The 22,654-nt window shown below is 33.5% G+C and overlaps 1 protein-coding gene across 2 annotated transcripts; it reads left to right on the top strand.

Annotated features, from left to right (window-relative positions):
* Positions 1-3,494: 3,494 nt before the first annotated feature.
* On the top strand, positions 3,495-20,279 carry LOC106064957 (RNA exonuclease 1 homolog). 2 transcript variants are annotated; one of them, XM_056030144.1, is made up of 15 exons: positions 3,495-3,750; positions 5,162-7,359; positions 7,570-7,650; positions 8,975-9,112; positions 9,573-9,887; positions 10,067-10,198; positions 11,587-11,857; positions 12,562-12,702; positions 13,471-13,563; positions 13,695-13,768; positions 14,468-14,572; positions 14,968-15,083; positions 15,593-15,731; positions 16,231-16,351; positions 17,987-20,279. In XM_056030144.1, exons 1-15 carry the CDS (start codon positions 3,624-3,626, stop codon positions 18,082-18,084), a joined length of 4,149 nt encoding a protein of 1,382 aa, XP_055886119.1. In that variant the 5' UTR covers positions 3,495-3,623; the 3' UTR covers positions 18,085-20,279. The 2 variants fall into 2 exon arrangements, with proteins under 2 accessions (XP_055886119.1, XP_013079082.2); XM_013223628.2 differs by having other exon boundaries at positions 13,471-13,584.
* Positions 20,280-22,654: the final 2,375 nt, after the last annotated feature.

Below are 22,654 nucleotides of genomic sequence, written 5' to 3'. Positions count from 1 at the left end.
GTTGTACTTAATGTGCAGTATTTTACTTTTTACACTCGTGCATAATGTTCCGGAACTGTGAAACTAGCTTACTAGTTGCTAAACATGTGACAGCTGTCAAATTACAGTCAGTTAACATTGACCAGTGATTATACTTGTTTAGTTTTCACAAATAACTGTTTGCTCTCTGAATGAGACAATAATATATGTTCCGGAAGTTGAATGTCGGGACGAGCGAAACCTGCCCTTGTGGAGCATCACCAGAGAATGCTGACCATGTTCTTCAATGGTGCATACTAAATCAAGAGACCCGAAAAAGACTCTCCAAAGACTACTCGGAGAACTGCCTAATCCCAAAAAACATTGCGTGGTTCATCTCAGATATAGAATTACTGATCTGAAATCTCCAACATGTAAAATGAGAACGAAGAAGAAGAAGAACAGATGTTATGTGTACCCAAATAGTGTGAACAGCAGCAAAGTTTTTTTTAAGTGTGGAAATACAGCTTCTGGTACCCATACCACTCCGTGGTAGTACTGACTGGAACTTCTCTTTGCTTGGAGTTATGTCCTCTGGAGCTGAATCAGCTTCTGGGATAAATGGTGAGCTGATGGTATTGAAGACTGGTTCTTGACGTCTTAAAACTTGCTATTATAAATTGCACAATTAAGGAATCTTAATAAGTGTTATACTTTTAATTATTTCACTAGTAATATTTTTATCTTTCAGCAAAAGAAAATGACAAAAACTATTTTCTTTTGCTTGCTTGTAGAAATGGGAAAGCCTTGTTTGAAAAGATTTAACATGCATTTATATTTCATATGTAAACAACCAATTGTAATGATAGAAAACATGAAATCTGTCTTCCACTCTTCATTAGAAATATTGGTAACAAAGTCACAGTTAATGTCAGTCAAGTAACATAACAATTTCTTCCTTGAGATTTTATATCTCATTTGCCTTGCCTGTGCTAAGCTAGCAGATACATTAGATTATTTTGTTCATAAATCGGAACTCCCTGTCGTTAACACCCCCTAGCTCTACTAAGTTTGATTATTATGAATGTTTGGTTCATGTGTATTGTTAACATTTTATGCCTCTTTGTGCAAACTTTCCTGTTTAGAGTTTATGGTTGGGATATTTTTTAATTAATACAAAAATATTTTTCTCAGTCAAAGATCGAGCTCCATCAGTTGTTACACTTGCCATCTTGTTCCAAGCCTACCCAACACTCAGAGATTGTGTCTTGAATCGAGTGATTTGATGTATAGCCAACAAGCATAATCTTCGTTTACTTAAAACTTTTATAATGAGACAGTTTCAATAACTTATATAGATATTATTTTTAATATTTGCATTTTTATATGTATATACTGTGGGCACACCTAATTTGTATAGGTGTCGGCGGGCCGCATAAAACACTTCGGCGGGCCGCATGTGGCCCGCGGGCCGTAATTTGCCCACCCCTGTTCTACGCTAAAAAGTGCTTTCGATACTAGATCTAGGTCTTGGTATTTTCAATAAGATCTGTGTAGTTTCAAGCATTGACCGGGTATCAATATTCTGGTAAATTGAGATCTAATATGAATGGTTGGTTTTATTTAAAAGACTATATGAAAGTACTTTCCAGCAAAAGAAACTTTGTTTTTGCGCAATTAAATAAATACTATAAGGAAAGGCCCATCAGCGAAATGGCATATAGAGCGAACACTTCCACGTAATTTTTATCAATTCTTATTTATTTCAAAAGTAACTGCAGAACTAATAAAATGGTATTACGAAGACTTCATTTTTCTACATTTCCCACATATTTACTTTCGTTTTCCCTAATACAATAAAGCATAGCTGAAGGTCAAAGTTGACATGTATGGAAATTTCATTATCAAAACGTTTCCGGATAAACGAGAGTAGATCCGAACTTTAGGCGATTTTAAAGCACCAATGGACATCGGCCGAAAAAAAAATGCATATTATGCTTCTAAATCGATGAGTAAATAGTTAGCTAGAATAGCTAAGGCTATTCATTCCTTTGAAAAAAAAATATTATGGGGTGTTCGCTCAAAATGACCTTTTTAACTGAAAACCTATTCAGCGAAACCCCTCTTAAAAAGCCATTAATAATAATTTAGTTACTGATTTAATCTGTTTTTCTTTTTATCTTATCTATTGTTATTGTTTGTAAACTGAAATATTAAAATAATAGGCCTATTTTTAACCTTAACCCAATGTCTTCGATTTCGGAGATTAAGGATGAGTGCAGTAGCCTACATGTTTCACATGACTACGCCCAGTTGCGACCAGCATATTTTCCCGCATTTTCTTTCCGTCTAAAATGTTTGACTCGCAGCTCTCCAACAGTCTCTGAGGTCATTTATGCTGGCAGTTACTTTCCCCTATGCCAGTAAAGGTGAAATGACGCTTCAGTTGATGTTAGCAGCGCTTATCCGGGGGGGGGGGGACCTCTTTTTTTTTTTGAACTGGCTGGTTAACATCTTGTTACTAATTAATGATATTAATATGTGTATAAATGTTTAAAAGAAGTGCAGAATTCATTTTCACGGGTTCCTCCACATTCGGAGATTAGGATTTCAGGAGATTTCCAAGAGTTTTCCAGGAGAAAATATTCGATTACAGGATCGGAAAAAACGCGAAATATATATTTAGTAATAAATATAAGAATTATCATATAATATACAAGACCTCTCCTGAGCCTTTCGTCTCCATGCCCGAAACCCAAGCTGTTGTAGATCTGTCTCCATGCATCATAAATCCATCGCATTCGGGATCTGTCTTTGGGTCAATCAGCGTGTGTGTGTGGGGGGGGGGGAGATCGAGTTGATTGTGATTAAGTGCACTGAACATAAGTTCTTTAAAAAAAATAGTTGCAGTAACGAGAGTTTATGAAATGGAGAGTAGTACGACGTGGACTAGCCTATAGGAAGGTGGCGAGATAGAATTTTGTACTTTCTTTCTTTCTTTTAAAAAAAAAAATTGATCGCAAGTTTCGTAGGCTATATATAGACATCAGTTACAAGCAGAGAAAGAAGATGTGGAGCACGAGAAAAGTGAAAACAAATTTAGGCCTAATGCCACAAGGAGGACAATGGTTATAATGCTTCATGGAAGAAGTTAGATGAGAGAACTATTTGAAGCATAATTTCCTATATTTTAACATGCTATTTCGCTATTTTTTACGGCCTTTCGCTCATTATGACTCCCGCGAAAATTGCGTTCGCTGATTAGGTCCGACCCCTACCGAAAGTTGACTTAAATAATAAATTTAATAGCTGATATGGAAAAAAGAGTCAAATTTAGTTTTATCGCCCAATAGCTGAGGAGTCCGCAGATGTTTTCATTTTTTTAATAAGTTGAACCATTGCGGAGTTATAAATTCTAAACTAAAAACTGGCACAAAAGCGTTCGCCATTGGTCCTTTCCCATAGATCTAGATCTAAATGCCAAGAAAAAGTATGGACTATAAAAGAAATCTGGGTATTTTTTTGCTGTACAATAAGTTTAGTTGGGTATTTCTGTCTTCAAAGATGGCGAATTACTGATGTAAACAAAAAAAAAAAGAAAAATTAAAATGTTATTAAGAGCAGAACGCAATTACAATATTTTAAAATTTTAAAAAGACCATATAATGTTCCCTACATCTGGATATTTTAGAGCTGTAAATTGTCCTTTTTTTCTTAGCGGCCTTTGTGAAAGACCTTACTGTCATTTTCGCCATTCAATAAAATTAGATGAAAAAGTTGCTGGCAAAGCAGGTATGTAAATAGTAAATGTAATGTATCATCATGACATGTATGATGTAGTATGATGTAGACATGTAGATCTATGTGATTGTGAGAGATTGTCACTGTGACGGCTGACGTGCCCCCGTAGAATGATATGAGCTAGAAACCTTAGGCTTAGTTAATAGTAGTCTAAGTAGTATTAAAATAATATTTATTAATAATCTAATCTAGGTAATCTATACTACTATAACTTAATAAATATATAGTATAACCATTCTTATATTTTTTATTAGCCTAACTTATACTAGCCACGCACTAGTTTAGTAGTTATAAAATATAAAAATATAGATCTAGTCTAGAATCTAGATTTCTAAGTTTAGATCTAGATCCTATCATTATCATAGTATCATGACTCATTTATTGACTGTCCTCTCTTAAAACTAAAAGTAGTAAAAGACTCTTTATATAAATTTAACTCTTTAAAAGTATCTTAGAACTAAGTCAGAGTCAGACTTAGAGTAAGACTAAAGTGTCTAAAGTAATCTTAATAATATTAATACTGAGTACCTAGAGTGCCTAGGCCTAGACTATAATATAAATATAAGTTGAATGAGCTTATGTTGTGGTCGCACATATGCAATCGGTATGACTAACATCAGTGTTTCCTTTTTAAAAGGAGGCCTTTTCAGTACATATTTGTGCTGCTGCTTTCCTTTGTACATTCCACTGGCTCCCTGTGAGTACAAGAATCAATTATAAAGTAGCCTCACTTTGTCAACAGTTCAATAAATGATAAATTTTAAGTAAAATGTCTTTGTACCTAAGAGACATTCTATATGTCTCTTAGAGATCACTTGCCAAGCTTCATGCATTAATCTCTTCTAGGTATGCCTATTATTTATCCTTAAAACGTATGGCCTGAAGGACTTTTTAGTTCATGGTCCTAATGTCACCTAAGATTAGGAACTTTGCTCATCATGCTCAGACACACTACAGGCAAATTATAGAAGAACATTAAGACTTACCTGTGTAAAACGTTTTAGACTAGTTTGTCTTTTTAGCTATTTTATGAAATTATAGGAAAATTATTATGTAGCACAAACCTAATGCAAAATGACCACAGGGTTCAAACATGAAACCCTTGACAGGACAGTTCTGAGTGCATACTATGTACCACAGATCCAGGCAGAGATTATCCTGTTCAGTTTTCAGGAAAACTAACCCAGAGCCTTTTATTACATTATTTATGTTGATGTAATTTTCACAGAGGTTCTAAAGTGTATTATAAATAACCAACAATCAAATTTGTTTGATGTTATTAAATAGCAAAATTACAAGTTATAAGTGCTGTTGTATTTATTGTTTTATTAGTATATATATGTATTTGTATATTTTATATATGTGTCACTTTATGTATCTTTTCTCTTTAATTTGAAAACAGAAAATGGCCCAAGCTACTCAACTACAGGTTCAAAACCGTATCAACATACATCAACATATAATCAGGGTTTATTTCAAAGTACATATGCCCAGCCAGATGTGGCAAAATACAGTACATTGGCTCCCAGTGAACCAGCAGGACCTGTGGAAATCTACAAAACAGCATCAAATTCAACTGGTGATTCTTGCACTATTCCCAATTTTACAAACTCAGATCAAAGCTTGCCAGAATCATTGGATGATCCATTAAATTTGGCTTCATTGCCAAAAATATCTGGTCTCCCAAAGCCAAAGCCAGTGTATGGTGCAGACTCATTACCTAGCTATGTGCCAACTCCCAAGTTACACTTTCAGTCAGCGGCAAGCGTATCTGTTCCATCATATAATCCAACTCCAAAAAATATATCAGATAAAAGGCCTAGCCGAACAATTGAATATGATCCTGTAAAAAATTTTGCTTTTGTTGCCCAAGTAGTTTCTAGTGGTGAGGACAGCAGCGGTGAAGCAGACAAAGGAGACACAAACCAAATATTTGTGAAGCAGGTGCAGTCTAAAGATGTAGAAACTCTGCCTGAGGCTAATTTTAGTGAAGAAGAATGCACTGAGGAGTCAGGTAAATGCAAAGAATCATGGCATGATGATGATTTAACTGACTCTGATGAAGATGTGAGCTGTAGAAATGACAAACAAACTGCCAGTATAGAAGATAAGCTTATGGACTTTGCATCTCTTCTCACACCATCATCCCAGATAACTAGTAAATTGGCTCGGCTTTCAGGTGAAGCCAGCCCCAAAAAGTCCTCAGAATCTGACAAAATTGTGAACACCTCTACCAAGCACCCTTACAGTCCTGACAGCACATCTAAAACATCTGATGTTAGCCAATCTAAAGTTCATATTCATCGTTCGCACTCATCAAACTCAAGTACTCACAAATCAGAATCTTCTAGAAAAAAACATTCTACCAGCCGCTCAATATCAGAAAGTTCACATTCTCATTCAAAGTCTTTTAGCAAAAGTTCTTCCAGATCTAAAAATTCTGATAGTAAGAATCAATCAGACTTTTCTAAGCCTGATTCTAAAGCACATGTGCACTCCTCAAAGTCATCTTCTAAGTCTAGTTCATCAAAGACTTCCTCCACCCATGTTGACAGTAGTACATCGAATTCTAAATTATCACATTCAGCTAAAGATAAAAAAGAACCCTCATCAACTAGCAGCAAAAAGAAAAGTTCGTCAAAAGACAGTTCTCACAAGTCCTTAAAACACACGGAGAGAGCGGGTAGCTCCAATTCAGAAAAGGAAAACAAGCACAGTTCAAAGTCAAGACATTCAGACTACTCAGGTAAAGTATCATCAAAGACATCCTCTTCAACAGCATCAGTTAGCAAGTCAGACAATCCTTCACTTCAGAATGGGGTGGTATCTGTACAGAATGATCACAGACACAAATCTTTTGAAAATAAAGTGAAATTAAAACAGCAAGAAAAGTCTAAAACGGAAACCTCCAGTAGTGAAATTAAGACTACTATGAGTTCATCTAATTTGACATCATCTAAATCTAAAAGTAATTCAAGTGATAGTAAAAGTTCTAAAAATGATTTGAGCCCTAAAAGTAATTTATCAGATGTAATAGTTAAGAAAGAATCTAAAGAAAGTCTTGTAAGTGTTCATCAAATGTTGCACAAAGACAGAAATTTGATCAAGTCTGTAAGTCACAGTGGTGAAAAAAAGAAAAAGCCAGACATAGTTATAAAGGCAGAGAAAAACAATCTTCATACAAATGGTAGCTTCACCTCATCTGTAAATAAAAATTCAAAATCTAAAACAAATTTTGAAAGTCATAATAAAAGTATTAAAAGCAGCTCTAAAACAAGCCTGAATGGAAAATCCTCCAAAGAGAAAACTCAACATGTAAAAGTTGATCCTGGAAACTATGAGGAAAATGATGGATATGATTCAGATGTTCAAATTATTGAGATGCCTGCTAAAGAGCCAGAAGTGTATGAGCTCAGTGAGTCTGAGGCTGAGGAGCAGCCAATGGAAGAAAAACATTTTTCTTTTTCTGATGAGGTTGATATGTTATCAGATTCAGATACATTTGATGAATGTCTCAGGATTTTTCAGGAAACTGAGAGACAGTTAGCAGCAAAGGCTAAATTGGCCAAACTAACTCCTGAACAATCTAAAAAATTAAAGGTGAGAAATGTGATTTTACATTGCATTTGAATTACAGTTGTTTCTAGTTGTCACAACATATTTATTTTGGTATTAGTCTACTTTGGATTATTCTTTATATGGTGTTAAACCAAAAAACAACAGTTTTCTTAATTTAATTATATCGTTTTGCTTGTGACTTTGTCAAACTTTGAACATTAATCTTACTGAAACTATATACTTGTTTTTCAGACTCAGACAAGTTTTGAAGAACCTGAAAACATCCTAGCTACTCTTGGCAAGAAGAGGATGGCACATAGTGCTGCTAATAAAGTAAACACTTTTCATTTTAAAATTGTCTTTTCATTCTTTAAAGAGATTTTCATCTATTGCAGGAACTATAAATAGCTAGCTATATTTGATGTATCTGTAGTATGTATGTACAGAAAGTGTTTATTAGCTATGTAATTTATCATAAGGTATACTGTGACGATATATGTTTAAGTGCCAGATGACAACGATGTATTGATTTTATAATGAGCTTATGTTGATCAGACACTATGTCTCTGATGCTATAATTTTATATAGATCTCTCCTTTAGACAATTTCTGAATTCTCAAACTATTTTGTGATGCCGGAGATATGATAAAAGCTTTAATTCTGGAACTAGGAATCACTTTAATAATATACACACAACATAAATATATGATACAATTTAATTTAAATTCATTTTCTCTAGTCGTCACCCTCTTAAACTGAACATATCCCTTCTTTAAATACTTTTGCCAGTTTTTCTAGTAACGTCCAAACTATTTTTAGAGCTTATGGAAAAACAATCATCCTTTTAAATAAACCTGTCGTTACTCAACAACATATAACCATGACCTGCATAAATACAATCTAAAACTAAACTTAATGCGACAGCTGCTTTATGTTACGTGACATAGACAATAATTTTTTTGCACTTTTATTTCTAAGCTCTTGTGTATGTAGCACAAAGTTATTTCTATTCTTTCGTTGGCAACAGTGACCTATATTTATAGAGTGTCCTTATTAACATGGTTAAGAATAAAATATTTATTGTGAAAATCTCCAGTTGTGATATTTTCAATATGTTTTATATGTCAGAGAGTGAAAATGAATGTCAACATTTATTAACTTAGATTGATTTATTCAGATGTTGATGTAAAGCTATTGTATCAGTTTTTCTTTTCATATTATTAGTATTGGCTTAAGGGATTTTCATCTATAGGACTCAATACGAATAGAAAAAAAAGGATTAAAAATATTTTTCATGACAACAAAACTATAGGGCATTATGTTTTATGTTTAACAGAAGTGATAATAATTATAAGACCAGGTCATTAAAAACAAAGTCTATACATTTTTTAATCATTGATGTTATGAAAGAAACTGGAAATGTTTCAAGTAATGGTGGGAAGAAGGGCAATGGAAAGTTAGCCATGGAACTAAGGAGGTGGAGAGAAGATGCATGATTAGGGTCAATGGATATATGTATTCATTGATTTCAAGTAAATTACCCCATGCAGAGTCGCAACGCAATACATTTTATTCACTAAAGTTATTGTCAACAGTAGGTCACTTGATTTATGGACCTTCACTTATTTAGAAACATTTTATATTTGTACTTTTTAAGATACGAAAGCCAATAACAGCCCCAGCACAGATGAGACCAAGAATGAGTCCTGCTGAAGTCATGCATAATCGTATTGTTGAGATGCAGAAAAGAGCTTTGCTAAAAGCTGCTGCTAGAGAAGGGAGAGAATCTGAACTGGTATGTCTGTGTTCATACAACTTTCTGAGCAAAATATAGTAGATCAGTTCATTTTGTAGGCCTAGTCTGTTGAACACTGTCAGTGATTATTTTATGAATGTCTTTTTCATTGCCCCTTTTAGCTGCTGGAATAATTGTACCTAAATTTAACTTTTTTTTTTAAACCTTGTATATAGTGTATTAATGATAGAAATATTTACTTCATTATTTTTGACAGTGTAATTTAGTATTGAAAGATTCATGGTTTAAAAAAAAATATTGAAAAAAAAAGACATTATTTTGTGTATAATCTATGTAGTCTGTCAAATCCAATAGATATTAAGACCATTTTCTACTTTTTTCTGTTATTCATAGTTTTATTCAGATTTTTGAATTAATTATTTTACTTTGCATCTTTATAGAAAACTAGGTGTTTGTATTTATGTCTCATTTTGTATTTTTATTATTTTTGCATATCTAGCCATCAGACTTAACTGGTAAAAGCTACAAACTTTCTGAAAATAAATCAAACTCTAGTCCTTCACTGCTGACATCTTCTGCTGACAGTGCTTTAGCTGCTTCTAAGAAGAGAGAAGCTCACATTCCCAAGCCTGCGACGCCAGTCAAATTGGGTACAACACGACCAGGTAGTAGTGTCTACTCCCCCAATTCTTTCTACTCCAAGAAGAGAAAAAGTGATACACCCGGAAATTGTGAAATTTCTGGAGGCAGGCTTGTTACAATAGCAAGCACAGCTTCCAAGACTGAGAAGCGCAAAGCACATGAACCAACAATGGTAAGAAATGTCTTGTCGTTAATTATTTACATCTATTAAAAGATTAAACATCAGTAGCCCATAATGTTTTGATTAAAAAATAATGTGAAATTTTTTTTGTAGTACTTAATGCTACTGTATAATGTTCATTGTAAATTCTTAGTAAAAGTAATTAAGATCTTATTAATTTGATTTTTCAGACTAATTTAAAACGTCCCATTATTCCTACCTCATTTGGAGACAAAGTTCCTAGCAACATACGTCAACGTTATCTCAATATTGTCATAGAAGAATATCTGAAATTCAGTTCAGAAGAAACAGCATTTCAAAAGGTAATTGCTGTGTTGTGTTGGGATAGCGCTAAACAGTCTGTAATTTTATACAGCACAAAAAAACAAGAATTGAATGGAAAATACAAACACTCTAATTAAAAGAAATCCAACAAGAATATTTATATCTTTGATTTCACATGAAATAGATTCGCTAAATCTTACTGGTATTAATTAATAATAAATAATTGATATCTTTTTAAAGAATGCTTCACAAGTTTTGTGTAACTTTGATATTTGTAGACACAGTATGTGACATAAAAAGCTACTTTTATTACTTAAGTATTGCTAGTAAATGGCATCATTCTTGCTGCAATTTTTATTTTTTAATAAACAAAGTTTAAGGTCAGTCTGACTATTTAGTGCCTTTGTAGCTTGTGACAACTTTATTGTATTAATTTCTTGGTTATTTATGAACACTTTTTAAAATTGATTTTAAGCCATTCATTTTATCACTTTGTGGGTGGAGGGTTGACACCTTGCTTCATAGTATAACCCCAATTTCACACAAACTACTAAAGTGATGGTGTCTTGTGGTATGCACTCTAGACTGTCATCTTGGTGGTTCCGGATTTAAACCCTGCTTGGTGCCATTTCCACCTTTCTGTTGGATGTTTGGGCTAGGATGTAATAATCTTCAATTTTGATGAAACATCAAAAGCATGTAAACATATTTTATACCTTCAGCCTGCCCCACCACAAATTGTATGGAAGACCAACAAGAAAAACATAAAACACACTTCTTTTAAAAAAAGACAATACTTCCTTTATTTATCTTATAGAGGGTGTTTTAACAAATGAATGTTAAATGTTCCCCTTTCAGACTTTGTGATCTATAGGGCTGTGATGTAAAGGTCATCTGTTTCTGTGGCCCACAGTTAACGAGCATGTCATGTGGTCAGCACAACTACCAATCGCCTTAACTTTTCCCCGTTTAATGTCGGGTACCCATTAGAGCCAGATGGATTCAGAGGCACCCAAAGATCTCAAAATTAAAAATTCCAGTCTTCACTTGGATTTGAACCCAGGACCCCTGGTTCAGAAGCCAAGCACTTTACTGCTCAACCACAACACCTCCGACTAATGAATGTTACCTAGCGGAAATACCAGAAGACATAAAGATTTTCTAGTTTTGTAGCCAAATTTAAATTGTTTCCTTTTATACTTTGAAAAATTATAATGGTCAAACTATAATTTTCCCAGTGCGGCCAACGAACTAGTAATTCTTTTCCCAACAATATAAATCAAAAGTAAAATTTCTAGGAAAATCGTTAGAGCTGTTTTGAAGAATCATGTCCATCCACCCAGAGGGTTTCCATTCCAAAAGTGTGAATTAAATAGTAGTATTGTAAACAAAAAATTAATCTGAAATTCCAACTTTTTTTCTACAGGCCCAAGAGGAAGAAGGGACTGTTTATGAAAGAGCTTGCAATAAAAATATTTATATTCGCCTCTTGGTAAATGCTGTTAAAAAAATCAGGGAGAAAGCCTCTGAGTCTCAACCTTCATCCTCTAAGAAACATTGTCCTGGGCTTACATCGCAGCCATCACATATGTCTCAGTCCCATGCAGCCACACTTGGAGGATCTCATGCAGCCAAAACCAGCTTTACTTTAAATCGATCTGGTGTCCCAGGGAAAAATTTACCAATAAATATTACTGGTAAAAAAAAAACTATAGATTATTAGCTTTTGTAAGTTAGTCTTGTAAAATATGATTTTAAATCTTTTCATTCTTGCATAACAATATTGATAGTAAGAAAAACAAAAATGTTAAAAACTTGAAATTGAAAGATTGACCTAGTCTGCTTTATGCTTCTGTCAAGCTAGATATGGTGGGCAGGAATATAAGCACTATCATAGTTATTATATTATAATAGTTTTTTGTATGGGCTTTTGAAGTAGTCAAATAGTTCAGCTGTCAAAACTGAATCTGCTGGAAATCAAAATTGACTCGAATAGTTAGAAAGTCAAACTGAATCAGATGGTTAGGAAGTAAAACTTGGGTCAGATGGTTAAGAAGTCAAAACTGATTTAGATAGTTAGAAAGTCAAAACTGATTTAGATAGTTAGAAAGTCAAAACTGATTTAGATAGTTAGGAAGTCAAAACTGATTTAGATAGGAAGTCAAAACTGATTTAGATAGTTAGGAAGTCAAAACTGACTTAGATAGGAAGTCAAAACTGATTTAGATAGTTAGGAAGTCAGAACTAAGTGTGACTAGTCATCCCCTATCAAAACTATTGAATACCTGTAACACATAAAGGTAAAATATACAGCTGTTTTATTGTTATTGTTATATTGTTTTATCTAGTGCTAATTTGAAATGTCTATTGGTACAACAACAACACATTTGAAATCTAACAGGCAAAGGATTATATGAACGTCTAGTGAAATACATTTTGACTGAAGATCAGCTTAGAGCCAATGGATATCCTAGACCTTCTTCAAATGGAAACAATAAAGTGATTTTTTATAAGGAAGATGCAAAGGACAGCTTATTGAAAGGTAATTTAACTTCTTTTAATTTCTTTATACATTTGTCAAAATCAGTCGCATTACTCAATACTCAGCTTTTGCAGTAAATTAGATTTTTTTTTTTTTTGGGGGGGGGGGGGGGGTTGTTTTTTTTTTAATAGAAAGGTTACAATAGATGTATGCCATAATCTTGTATCAGAAATTCATGTAGCATCATATCACCTCTACCTATATATATATATATAGGTGAAGGTGATATATGTGACACAGAGAGAGATTTCTTTTTTCTAGAATGACATTAACTAAATATTGCGGGGGGTTTTTTGTTGAAAATTTCATATATTTATTATACACTAATATCTACTTGATATAATAAGAAACTTTGAAAATATTCTTTTTAAAATAAATCCTTTTTCCGCTTACAAGTCGACTAATAGCTCTATTTTATCAAAGCTCAAAAGTGTTGCTTGTTTTTTTTTATTTGAAGTCTAGGTTTATCCAATTTAGTAGCTTTTGGAATGATTAGTTAGAGAGTAGTTTTCATTCTTTTTCAAGAAACAGATCAATGCTATAAAAATTGATACAAATTAATGTGCATTATCAAGAGTGGGTGGGGGAGAGACAGAAGAATTTTCAAGACATAAATCATAAGTATTTAAAAAACTGAACATACCCAGTTGATAAAGGCTTTAGTAAAGATACATTTTTGAACAATGAAACTTAGTGATTCATTCAATCAGTTTCATTCTTCTCACATTGAATTCATCACAACTGTTTTCTCTCTCCTTGAAACACTAGATAATGAAAGAACTTGCAGACGCTGTGGGAAGAGATATTATGTCAACAAAGATGGAAGCCCAGCATCTGTAGAAAAGTGTATATATCACTACGGTAGTGCTTATAAAATGAAAAGTAAGTCTATCCCTCATTGCATTCATTTCTTTCACCTTTGTATTAACTATTCTGTTATCTAGGTTATCTATCTGCTACATTATGAGCTTGTTTTGATCTTTCCCTACCAGTTGCAGGATCACTGGAATCTCGTTATTCTTGTTGTAGTGAAAGAGCTGGCACCCAAGGATGTCAAGTGGCCGAGGTTAGATTTTTTTGTGTACTTGACTAAATGACTTACAGACCAATGCTGCTTGTGTGCACTTACTTTTGTAACCAGGTTGTTTCTGTTAACTCACTATATTTGTTTTGGAGCATTTAAGTAAACTTTGAATGGCACATATTACTTTTTAATGTACAAAGTTATTATGTAGGCCTCCTTTATTCGTAAAGTCTATCGCTCATCTCATAAAACACTTTTTCATGTGACTGGAAAGCCTTATTTTGGAGAGACTCTCCCATCCACATATGTCGCAGTTATTATTGTAAATATATTCAATAAAGTTAATTAAATAATGTTTGATTGAAATCAAAAGACTCAAAATGTATGTATCATTTGTTTCAACATAAAACTTGTACTATTTATATTTTATTTATAAATATTTAGTAATTTAAATATAAAAAAAGGTGCAAAAAGTTAAATAAATATGCTTAGAGTTAATAAAATTAGTAGTAGCAACATTTTATTTTATTTAATTAAAATAATCATTTATACTAAGAGTAACTACTTCATTTTTCGGTTCTTTAAAAAAAAATGTTATAAAACTCACTTTTTATCTACCTAATTTTTTATCTTATTTTATTATTTAAAAAAAAAACTGGTATCTGTTGTAAATCTTTACTCACTGCTTAATGTTCTCATTATAAGCAAAAACTATATGTTTCCTTTTTTGTCTTTCTTTAGTTTCACGTCAATGAAAGAAACAAGACTGAAAACCTGTCTGGCTATATGAAGACACTACCATCACCTGATAACGACTACAAAGTGTATTCTCTTGACTGTGAGATGGTAAGAAAAGCAATGAGGTCCTTCCTAAATATTTTTTTTACCTTAGTATACATTCTATTTACTTGTTATAACATTGGCATAATACATCTTTTAAACTTCGAAATAGATACACATTTTAACTGTTAACTCTTATCTAATAAGAACATGAACTAAATAATATATATTATCTTATAAACATTATAATACTTTACAAAATGTAAAGTTTTTATTCATAATTTTAGTCAACAAAATTTGTCATAAAATGCTGATAAGAATTACATACACATATATATTTAAATATTAAATATCTTACATATAGTGGTATCCATAAAGATGTATATAGTTTGTTATTTATACATGCTAGTGTCATGTGTTAGAATGTTGATAGTTCACATAACCTTTTTTTCTATATGCAGGTCTACACTAAAGCAGGTCTAGAACTGGCCAGAGTCACTGTTGTTGGTGAGGATTGCAACACTGTGTACGAGAGCCTTGTCAAACCTGATACAGATGTCATTGATTATAATACCAGGTGATTAGCAACGTTCTTTTCAATTGGTTTTTCTTGATGGAGGGCAAATGAGAAAAAAAATCCAGTGGTGCAAATTATAATAAAATGTACCTCTTCCAACCTCAACTAAAATCGAGACCAAATTAAACATTTAAAAAAATATGGTTCTGAATTCATTTCAAGAGCTAATAGCTGGATTTAAAAAAAGTTCACTAGTACTATATATCTTAAGCTATAACATAATTTAAATACAAATGATATTTTGTGTTTTAGTCATTGTATTGGCTTTTCATGGTAATAATCATTTCAGTAACTTGAAAAAAAAAAGGATCTCCCTTATTGAGAGTTCGTCAGGATTTTTCTAAAGGTGTTAATATTATTATTAATGTTAAGAAATCAAGTGTGTAGCATTTCATTTTGTTGAAATGATATTTGTGTGAAGCTATTGATAGTTATTTAAAAACTAAACAATAAAACAAAATATTTCTGTGGAAAAAAACTGTAAAGGGTTAACAAAATTGTATTCACAGATTTAGTGGTATTACTGAGGCAAACATGAAAGGTGTCACAACTAATTTGAGAGGTGTCCAGGCTGTCATGCTTAGCTTGATATCAGATAAGACTATACTCATTGGACACAGTTTGGAGAGTGATCTGGTCGCTTTAAAGGTGTGAGGATTTTGTTTAACTCTTGTTGCAATAAATACAATGTTTCTTTATAGATTTATATATTTTATCATGGTTGTATTTCATTATGACTTTTTTCTTAGACAAGGTGGTTTAAAAATTCAATTTTAAAACAGGTCAGAGACCTCAGGCCTATGTTAAAGAATTTTGAAGCTAAAGACTCAGAAACTGTCTATTTAGCTTCCACCCCTAAAAGATAAAAATGTTTGCATTTTCAGGCTAGTAACAATTCCTATTATAAAACAAAAAAAGTAGACATATTCTAATCTATAGGGCTTGTCTTCAAGTCCAAAGATTAAGGCTGAGTGCCATTTTTAATGTGGCTACACAAATCAAGCACTTTATTTTACCATATCTGACACAGACAAAGCCTATTTAAGTTCTTCAGCAGATTTCCTTTTGGTCTCAAATGTGCATTACTTAATAACTGACTTTAAAAGCATTTCTTTTATTTTATGTCTTGGAATACTCTACTCCACAGTTGATACACAGTACTGTTGTTGATACATCTCTAGTGTTTCCACATCGTTTGGGACTTCCTTACAAGCGTGCACTTAGGAATCTTATGGTTGACATTTTGCAAAAGATCATCCAAGACGATGGTTTGTATTACAATCCATATCTTATCTTACATACAGTCTAGTCATTTCCACACTGTTTTTGTTCTGCTGTCTTCTTGTTTAAATGTTTAAAAACAATAGCACTATTGCAAATCTATTTCTTCATATATAGGTGCAAAGGCTAATTATGGTCCCTCTTCAAATCATAAACATAAAAAAATAATATATATATCTATATCTAATATATAAAGCAGAAATATTTTTTTTGGACACTATACTACCTAGATATGTGAAGTGGTCTACCACGTTAAGGGGCTGTCCGTTTATGGTGATCCTTGGGGCTGAGTATGTTTTATTGGGTGACTTCTGTTTTCCCGAGGTTTATAGATAAACCAAAAGAGGCGGCAGCATATGCAAATTCCTTTACAGTGTTCTGGAGATCATGTTCATTGTGAGCTAGCAGGGCGCAATCATCGGCATAGAGAAGCTCCGTTATGACCATCTCCTTTGTTTTTGTATGGGATAGTAGACATTGAAGATTGAACACATTGCTGTCTGAATGAAACCGGATGTAGATGCCTTTGTGCAATCGCTGCCTCATTTGACCCAGCATTGCTCCAAATGATGCCTCACTTTCAAGGGAAGTTGGTAACCATCTGGCCAGGGCCAGTAGCGCTTTTGGACGCCTTCATGCGAGAGTTTGGCGAAACAAATAGCTCCGCCTACAAAAATCATTGTCTACCAGGCGGTGGTTCTCTCAACCCTTCTATATGGCTCCGAGACATGGACACTATACAGAAAACAACTAAGACTTCTTGAGTGCTTTCACCAAAGATGCTTGCGCTCCATCATGGACATACGGTGGCAAGACCGCACTACAAACAGCAATGTCCTTGTGAACGCCAGTATGGACAGTAGAGAGGAACTTCTTATGGTCCGACAGTTACGCTGGGCAGGGCACGTATCCCGTATGGGAGACGAACGTATGCCAAAGGCAGTCTTTTTTGGTGAGCTGAAAGGTGGTCGACGTAACAGAGGCGCCCCACGAAAACGCTTCAAAGACCAGCTTAGGTGTCAACTTTCCTTAGCTGACATAGAAGAGAGCACCTGGTTGCGGGCAGCCTCAGAATGAGACAGCTGGAGGTCACTCACGAAGGCCGCAGGATACACATTAGAGACCAAAAGGAAATCCGCTGCCGAGGACAGACGCAGGCGGCAAAAAGAAAATCTAAATTGACCACCTGCGGACAATGATTATGCTTGTCCTGGGTGTGGCAAAAATGTAGGTCACAGCTGGGGCTGCGTAGCCATGGGAAATACTGCATTCCTCAATAATCTAATAGCCTGTATATGATAATAATGGTCTCATATTGGGTAAAGTTGTGATACTTGTACAACTGAAATGCAGTGGCCATCTTGTTTTCTTTTGTGGACTTGCATGTGAAATAAATGTGTGTGTGCACAAACTAATACTTGCTAAAGCAAGACAGACATTGCTAGAGTTCATTTGTTAACTTTGATGTTTGCATGTTTTGCAAAATATTTTCTTGCCTAGCTACTCGCAATTGAATAATTTTTTTTACAATTATTTTCTGAAAGCCCTTTCCTTTAAACTTGCTGTTGTCTGTAATGAAAGTTTGTCATTTAATGCTTATCATTTTTCATTTGTTAATAAAGCTGGTGGCCATGACAGTAAAGAGGATGCTGCAGCATGTATGCAGTTGATGCAACACAAAGTGAAGGAAGATGCAAAGAGAGAAATCAGAAGAATCTGAACTTACAAGAGTAAAGTTCTAGTACTGAACTATCACTTTTTCTTTTGTGATACTTTTGTATCGTCCTGTGGATTGTATGGGAAAAGACAAAGTTGTAAAATTCCATTGTCTAATAAATGAAAAACATGGGAACAAATTATTTTTAAATTTCTAAGTTTGTTTCTAAATGTATGTCAAAATCCCCTTGAGAACCCAAATAATAAAATGATTGTATGGCTTTGTTCAACTATGTTCTCAAAGACCTCAGCTTTGTTATGCAGAAGACATTCTCACCACACCCCCCTTGTAGAGTTGTAATCCCATGGTTCAGAGTAGCAGTTAAAAATTATTTGTTTCCATTTTCAGTCAAACATTTAAGAAATGAAATAGCATATCCCATTAACTGCAACACTATTGGTTGTTATGTTACTCAGTATTTCCTTTGATCTGTCCATTGTTCTTAATGCTAGTGTACCAAGCTTTCATTTTGTATATACTTGTGTTTTTCTTTGAAATGTTCAGTGTACAAATCTCTTGACAGAACAATAAATGTACATTTTCAGTGAGCTTCATGTATTAGACTTCTGTAGATAACCATCATTAATTTATCAATAGCTGTGTTCCTTGGAAATATGGAGTGTGTGTTAAGAAAGAAACCATTTGATACTGTGTATGTATATTTGTTGAAATGGCTATAGCTGTGTCGGATAAAATTGTTTTGAGGTAGGTAAGCCAATGATATTATTGGCTTGGAGCTATTTATACAATTTTACAGATGTAATAGTTTCTTTGAAATTTGATGCGTATTGCTAGACTTGTTAATTTAATTCTTTGTTCAAATGTCCAGCTACAATATTACTAAAAAAAAAAGAATTTGGTGCAAAAACAACAACAAATGTATAGTATTTATTGTGTCAAGAACTTTTTTGTTTGTTTGTATTTCTCTTGCACTTCCTTAGTTTCAAGCTGTTGGTTTGTTATAAGAATGAAAATGACAAAGTGTAAAGCTGGTTTTCTTTGCTGTCAGTCACTAAAGTGTCATAAAAGTTGGTGAACAGATTGAGACTGGATGAAAAAGTTCATTGACTGTTTAGAATCATTTCTTGAGACTGGATGAACTAGTTCATTGACTGTTTAGAATCATAACTTGAGACTGGATGAACTAGTTCATTGACTGTTTAGAATCATTTCTTGAGACTGGATGAAAAAGTTCATTGACTGTTTAGAATCATAACTTGAGACTGGATGAAAAAGTTCATTGACTGTTTAGAATCATAACTTGAGACTGGATGAACTAGTTCATTGACTGTTTAGAATCATAACTTGAGACTGGATGAAAAAGTTCATTGACTGTTTAGAATCATAACTTGAGACTGGATGAAAAAGTTCATTGACTGTTTAGAATAATTTCTTGAGACTGGATGAAAAAGTTCATTGACTGTTTAGAATCATTTCTTGAGACTGGATGAAAAAGTTCATTGACTGTTTAGAATCATAACTTAAGACAGGATGTTAAAGTTCATTGACTGTTTAGAATCATAACTTGAGACAGGATGAAAAAGTTCATTGACTGTTTAGAATCATAACTTAAGACAGGATGTAAAAGTTCATTGACTGTTTAGAATCCTAACTTGAGCTGTAGTTCTTTGAGCTAGTCTACATGCATAGCATCTACCTATCATCACTTCGGCATGTTGACAGGGGAAAAGGGAGGGAATTACTTACACGAATTGTCAAGGGACAGATAATGAGGACTATGTTGTCATTTTTCTAATCTTTTATTTATGTTTAGACTTCAGTTTTATTCTTTTTCATGTCTGAATTGGACATTGCCATAGTTTACACTCGTACTATTGAATAAGAAAATCGATTGGCATTCAAGAAACATAATTCAATAAATGAGTAACCCGTTCATCAGTGTAATGTACACTATTCTCATAGATTAATGTGTCGGCTAGTTTTTATTTGTACTGTTGATGAGAAGAAACAGTGGTGTACAAAAAGTTGTAAATAGTTTGATGTGTAACTCTGTGACCAAGTGAGTGCTGGGAGACGTCATGTCAATTAAAGTACTTATGACCTCAGTCAATTAACATAATTGTTATACGTGTTTGCATTTTTCTAATAAATAGATGACATTAAAAACCCTTTTTTTTTTTAAATTCCATTTCTGTTGTACTGTCCTGGTCTATGGAGTTTTCTTCTGTCATTTGTCAAGTCTTGGGGAAAAATAATGAATTTCTTTTTTTAAAGGAACTTGTTTTCTCTAGTTTAATCCAGAATGTCAACTTAAAGATGACTAGTAAGACAGCTTGGCGAATATGGTAAACTTTAGGAGCATTCGTATCTCAAGCATAAATCTATCTAGATAGAACCTAAGACTTCAAACAAATCATTCCACGCATCCTATGTAGACTCAGGAGAATCAAGAATAACAAATATACAAAATGATTTTTTTTTCTGATTCGTTTCAGCTTCTAATTCATGATAGCACTAAATGTCAAATTTTTTTTTAATTAGCTAAAATATAAATCGATAAACAAAAATTACTTAGAAAAACCTGGTACAAGTTATTTGTGATCTGTGGACCAAACAAAAAAAATGTGGATTAACCAAAAAATACTGATTATGATAGGATACAAAACGAAATTTAATTGGGGATGAAGTGACCAAAAATGAAATCACCAACCAGGCAGCCATCCTTACAGGAGGATCTTGAAGATAGATAAGCTTCTTAGTTTTCTATTTGTCCAGATAACCATACACTTGCATCTGGCATGTCAAACATAGCGTTCACAGTCACCACTACTTTTCAGGTAAAATATTTACTGCAAAAATAAAAAAAAAGTAGGCTAACAATCAACTTCGTTGAACTTAATAACTATTCTTAAACTATCAGATTTTTTAAAAGCAAATAATTTCGCGAAAATTTCGTTTATTTATTAATTTTCAAGTTATCTTTTAAGTTTAGGGTTGATTTGTTGACTTTTAAATTAGTATTAATTGTTAATATCTCGTTATAAATAACCAATTTGTTAAGAGTTAGACTTACATTTGTCACAAATAATTTAGTGATGGTGATTTTATAGGGAGTGTGTCGTTAAAGCTGCCGAAGTAATTTGTCCAGAAAAGGTGAAAGCATTCAAAGAAATAACATTAACTAGGAACATACTGGGAGATGAAATAAGTGATATGTCAGTCAGCTTGCGTAAACAATTAAAGAACAAAATAGATGATTTTGAATTCTTTTCATTGGCTCTCGATGAGTCAATTGATGTAAAGGGTGTAACACAGTTTTGTCTCTATTCATAAGAACCCGTGACTGGAATTTTGAGATACATGAGGAACTACTTGAGCTCTGTTTTATGCATAACAAGCAAAGGATGTTTTTAAGAAATGACAGGAGGTGATATTGCAGTACAATTTACCTCTGGTAAAGCTAGCTAGTTTAACAACGGATGGTGCACCAACCATGATTTGGGTTAGAAATGGTGTTGGTGCAAAGATACTTGCGAAAATAAGAGAGACTGATGTCAATTTTAAATTTGCTCATTTTCAGTGCATCATTCACCTAGAAGCATTAAGTGCAAAGCAATTACAGTTTCAACATGTGCAAAGACCAGTTTCAGACGTTTTCAATGTTATTCGTGCCCGTGGCTTAAATCATCGCCAATTTTCAATGTTTCTGGATGACATTGGACACGAATTTGATTGTCTTCCCTTCTACACAGAAGTCCGCTGGCTCTCCTGTCGTAAAGTATTGAGATTTTTTGCACTGCGTGAGGAATTTGTATCATTTCTGAACATGAAAGGTGAACCTGTTGAACATTTCCAAACTGACGAATGGGTTCAGGATTTGGCATCTGAAGTTGATCTCACTGTTCACCTGCAAGACTTACATTTGAAACTTCAAAGTAAAGACAAAATTGTCACAACTGCGTGTAATGATGTGAAGTGCTTCAAGCAAAGTTAGGCCTACAACTGTGGATAAACCAAATATGAAGAGAAAAACCTTGTTCACTTCTCAACGTGTCAGGAACTAAAAACTGCAACATTTGGTAAATATGTCCTACACCTGGAAACGTTAGTAGATGCTTTTCAATGACCGTTTTCGTGACTTCGTTTCATACGAGCAAGAATTTTCGTTGATTTTATCTCCATTATCATTTGCTTCTGAAAATGCTGCTGGTAATGTGCAACTAGAGCTGATAGAATTGCAGTCAGATTCTTTATTGAAAGCAAAGTATATAGAAGTGGCTGTACCAAAGTTTTACAGTTATTTACCTGAACGGCTTTAAATTTCGGAAATTCGCAGCCAGAATTCTAGCTGTTTGCAAGCACTGTGACTGTGAACAGTTCTTTTCTATAATGAAAGCTACAAAAACACCTCACCGTTCGAAATCAAAGTTGTCATCAGCAATCATAGTGTCAGGGGCCAACAAACTTCAACCTGACATTAATAAACTTGTATCCCAGAAAAGATGTCAAGCATCAGGACAACGCAGATAATGCGTAGTGATAGTAATTTCCAGTGAACAAAATAAAAATAATAAATATAGGACAGGTATACCATTAATTATTATATTCTATT

The sequence above is a fragment of the Biomphalaria glabrata genome, chromosome 5 (genome assembly GCF_947242115.1).
Source record: "Biomphalaria glabrata chromosome 5, xgBioGlab47.1, whole genome shotgun sequence".
Taxonomy (NCBI): Eukaryota; Metazoa; Mollusca; class Gastropoda; family Planorbidae; genus Biomphalaria; species Biomphalaria glabrata.
The sequence above is the reverse complement of the archived record's forward strand: the minus strand, read 5'-3'. Positions and strand labels throughout refer to the sequence as shown.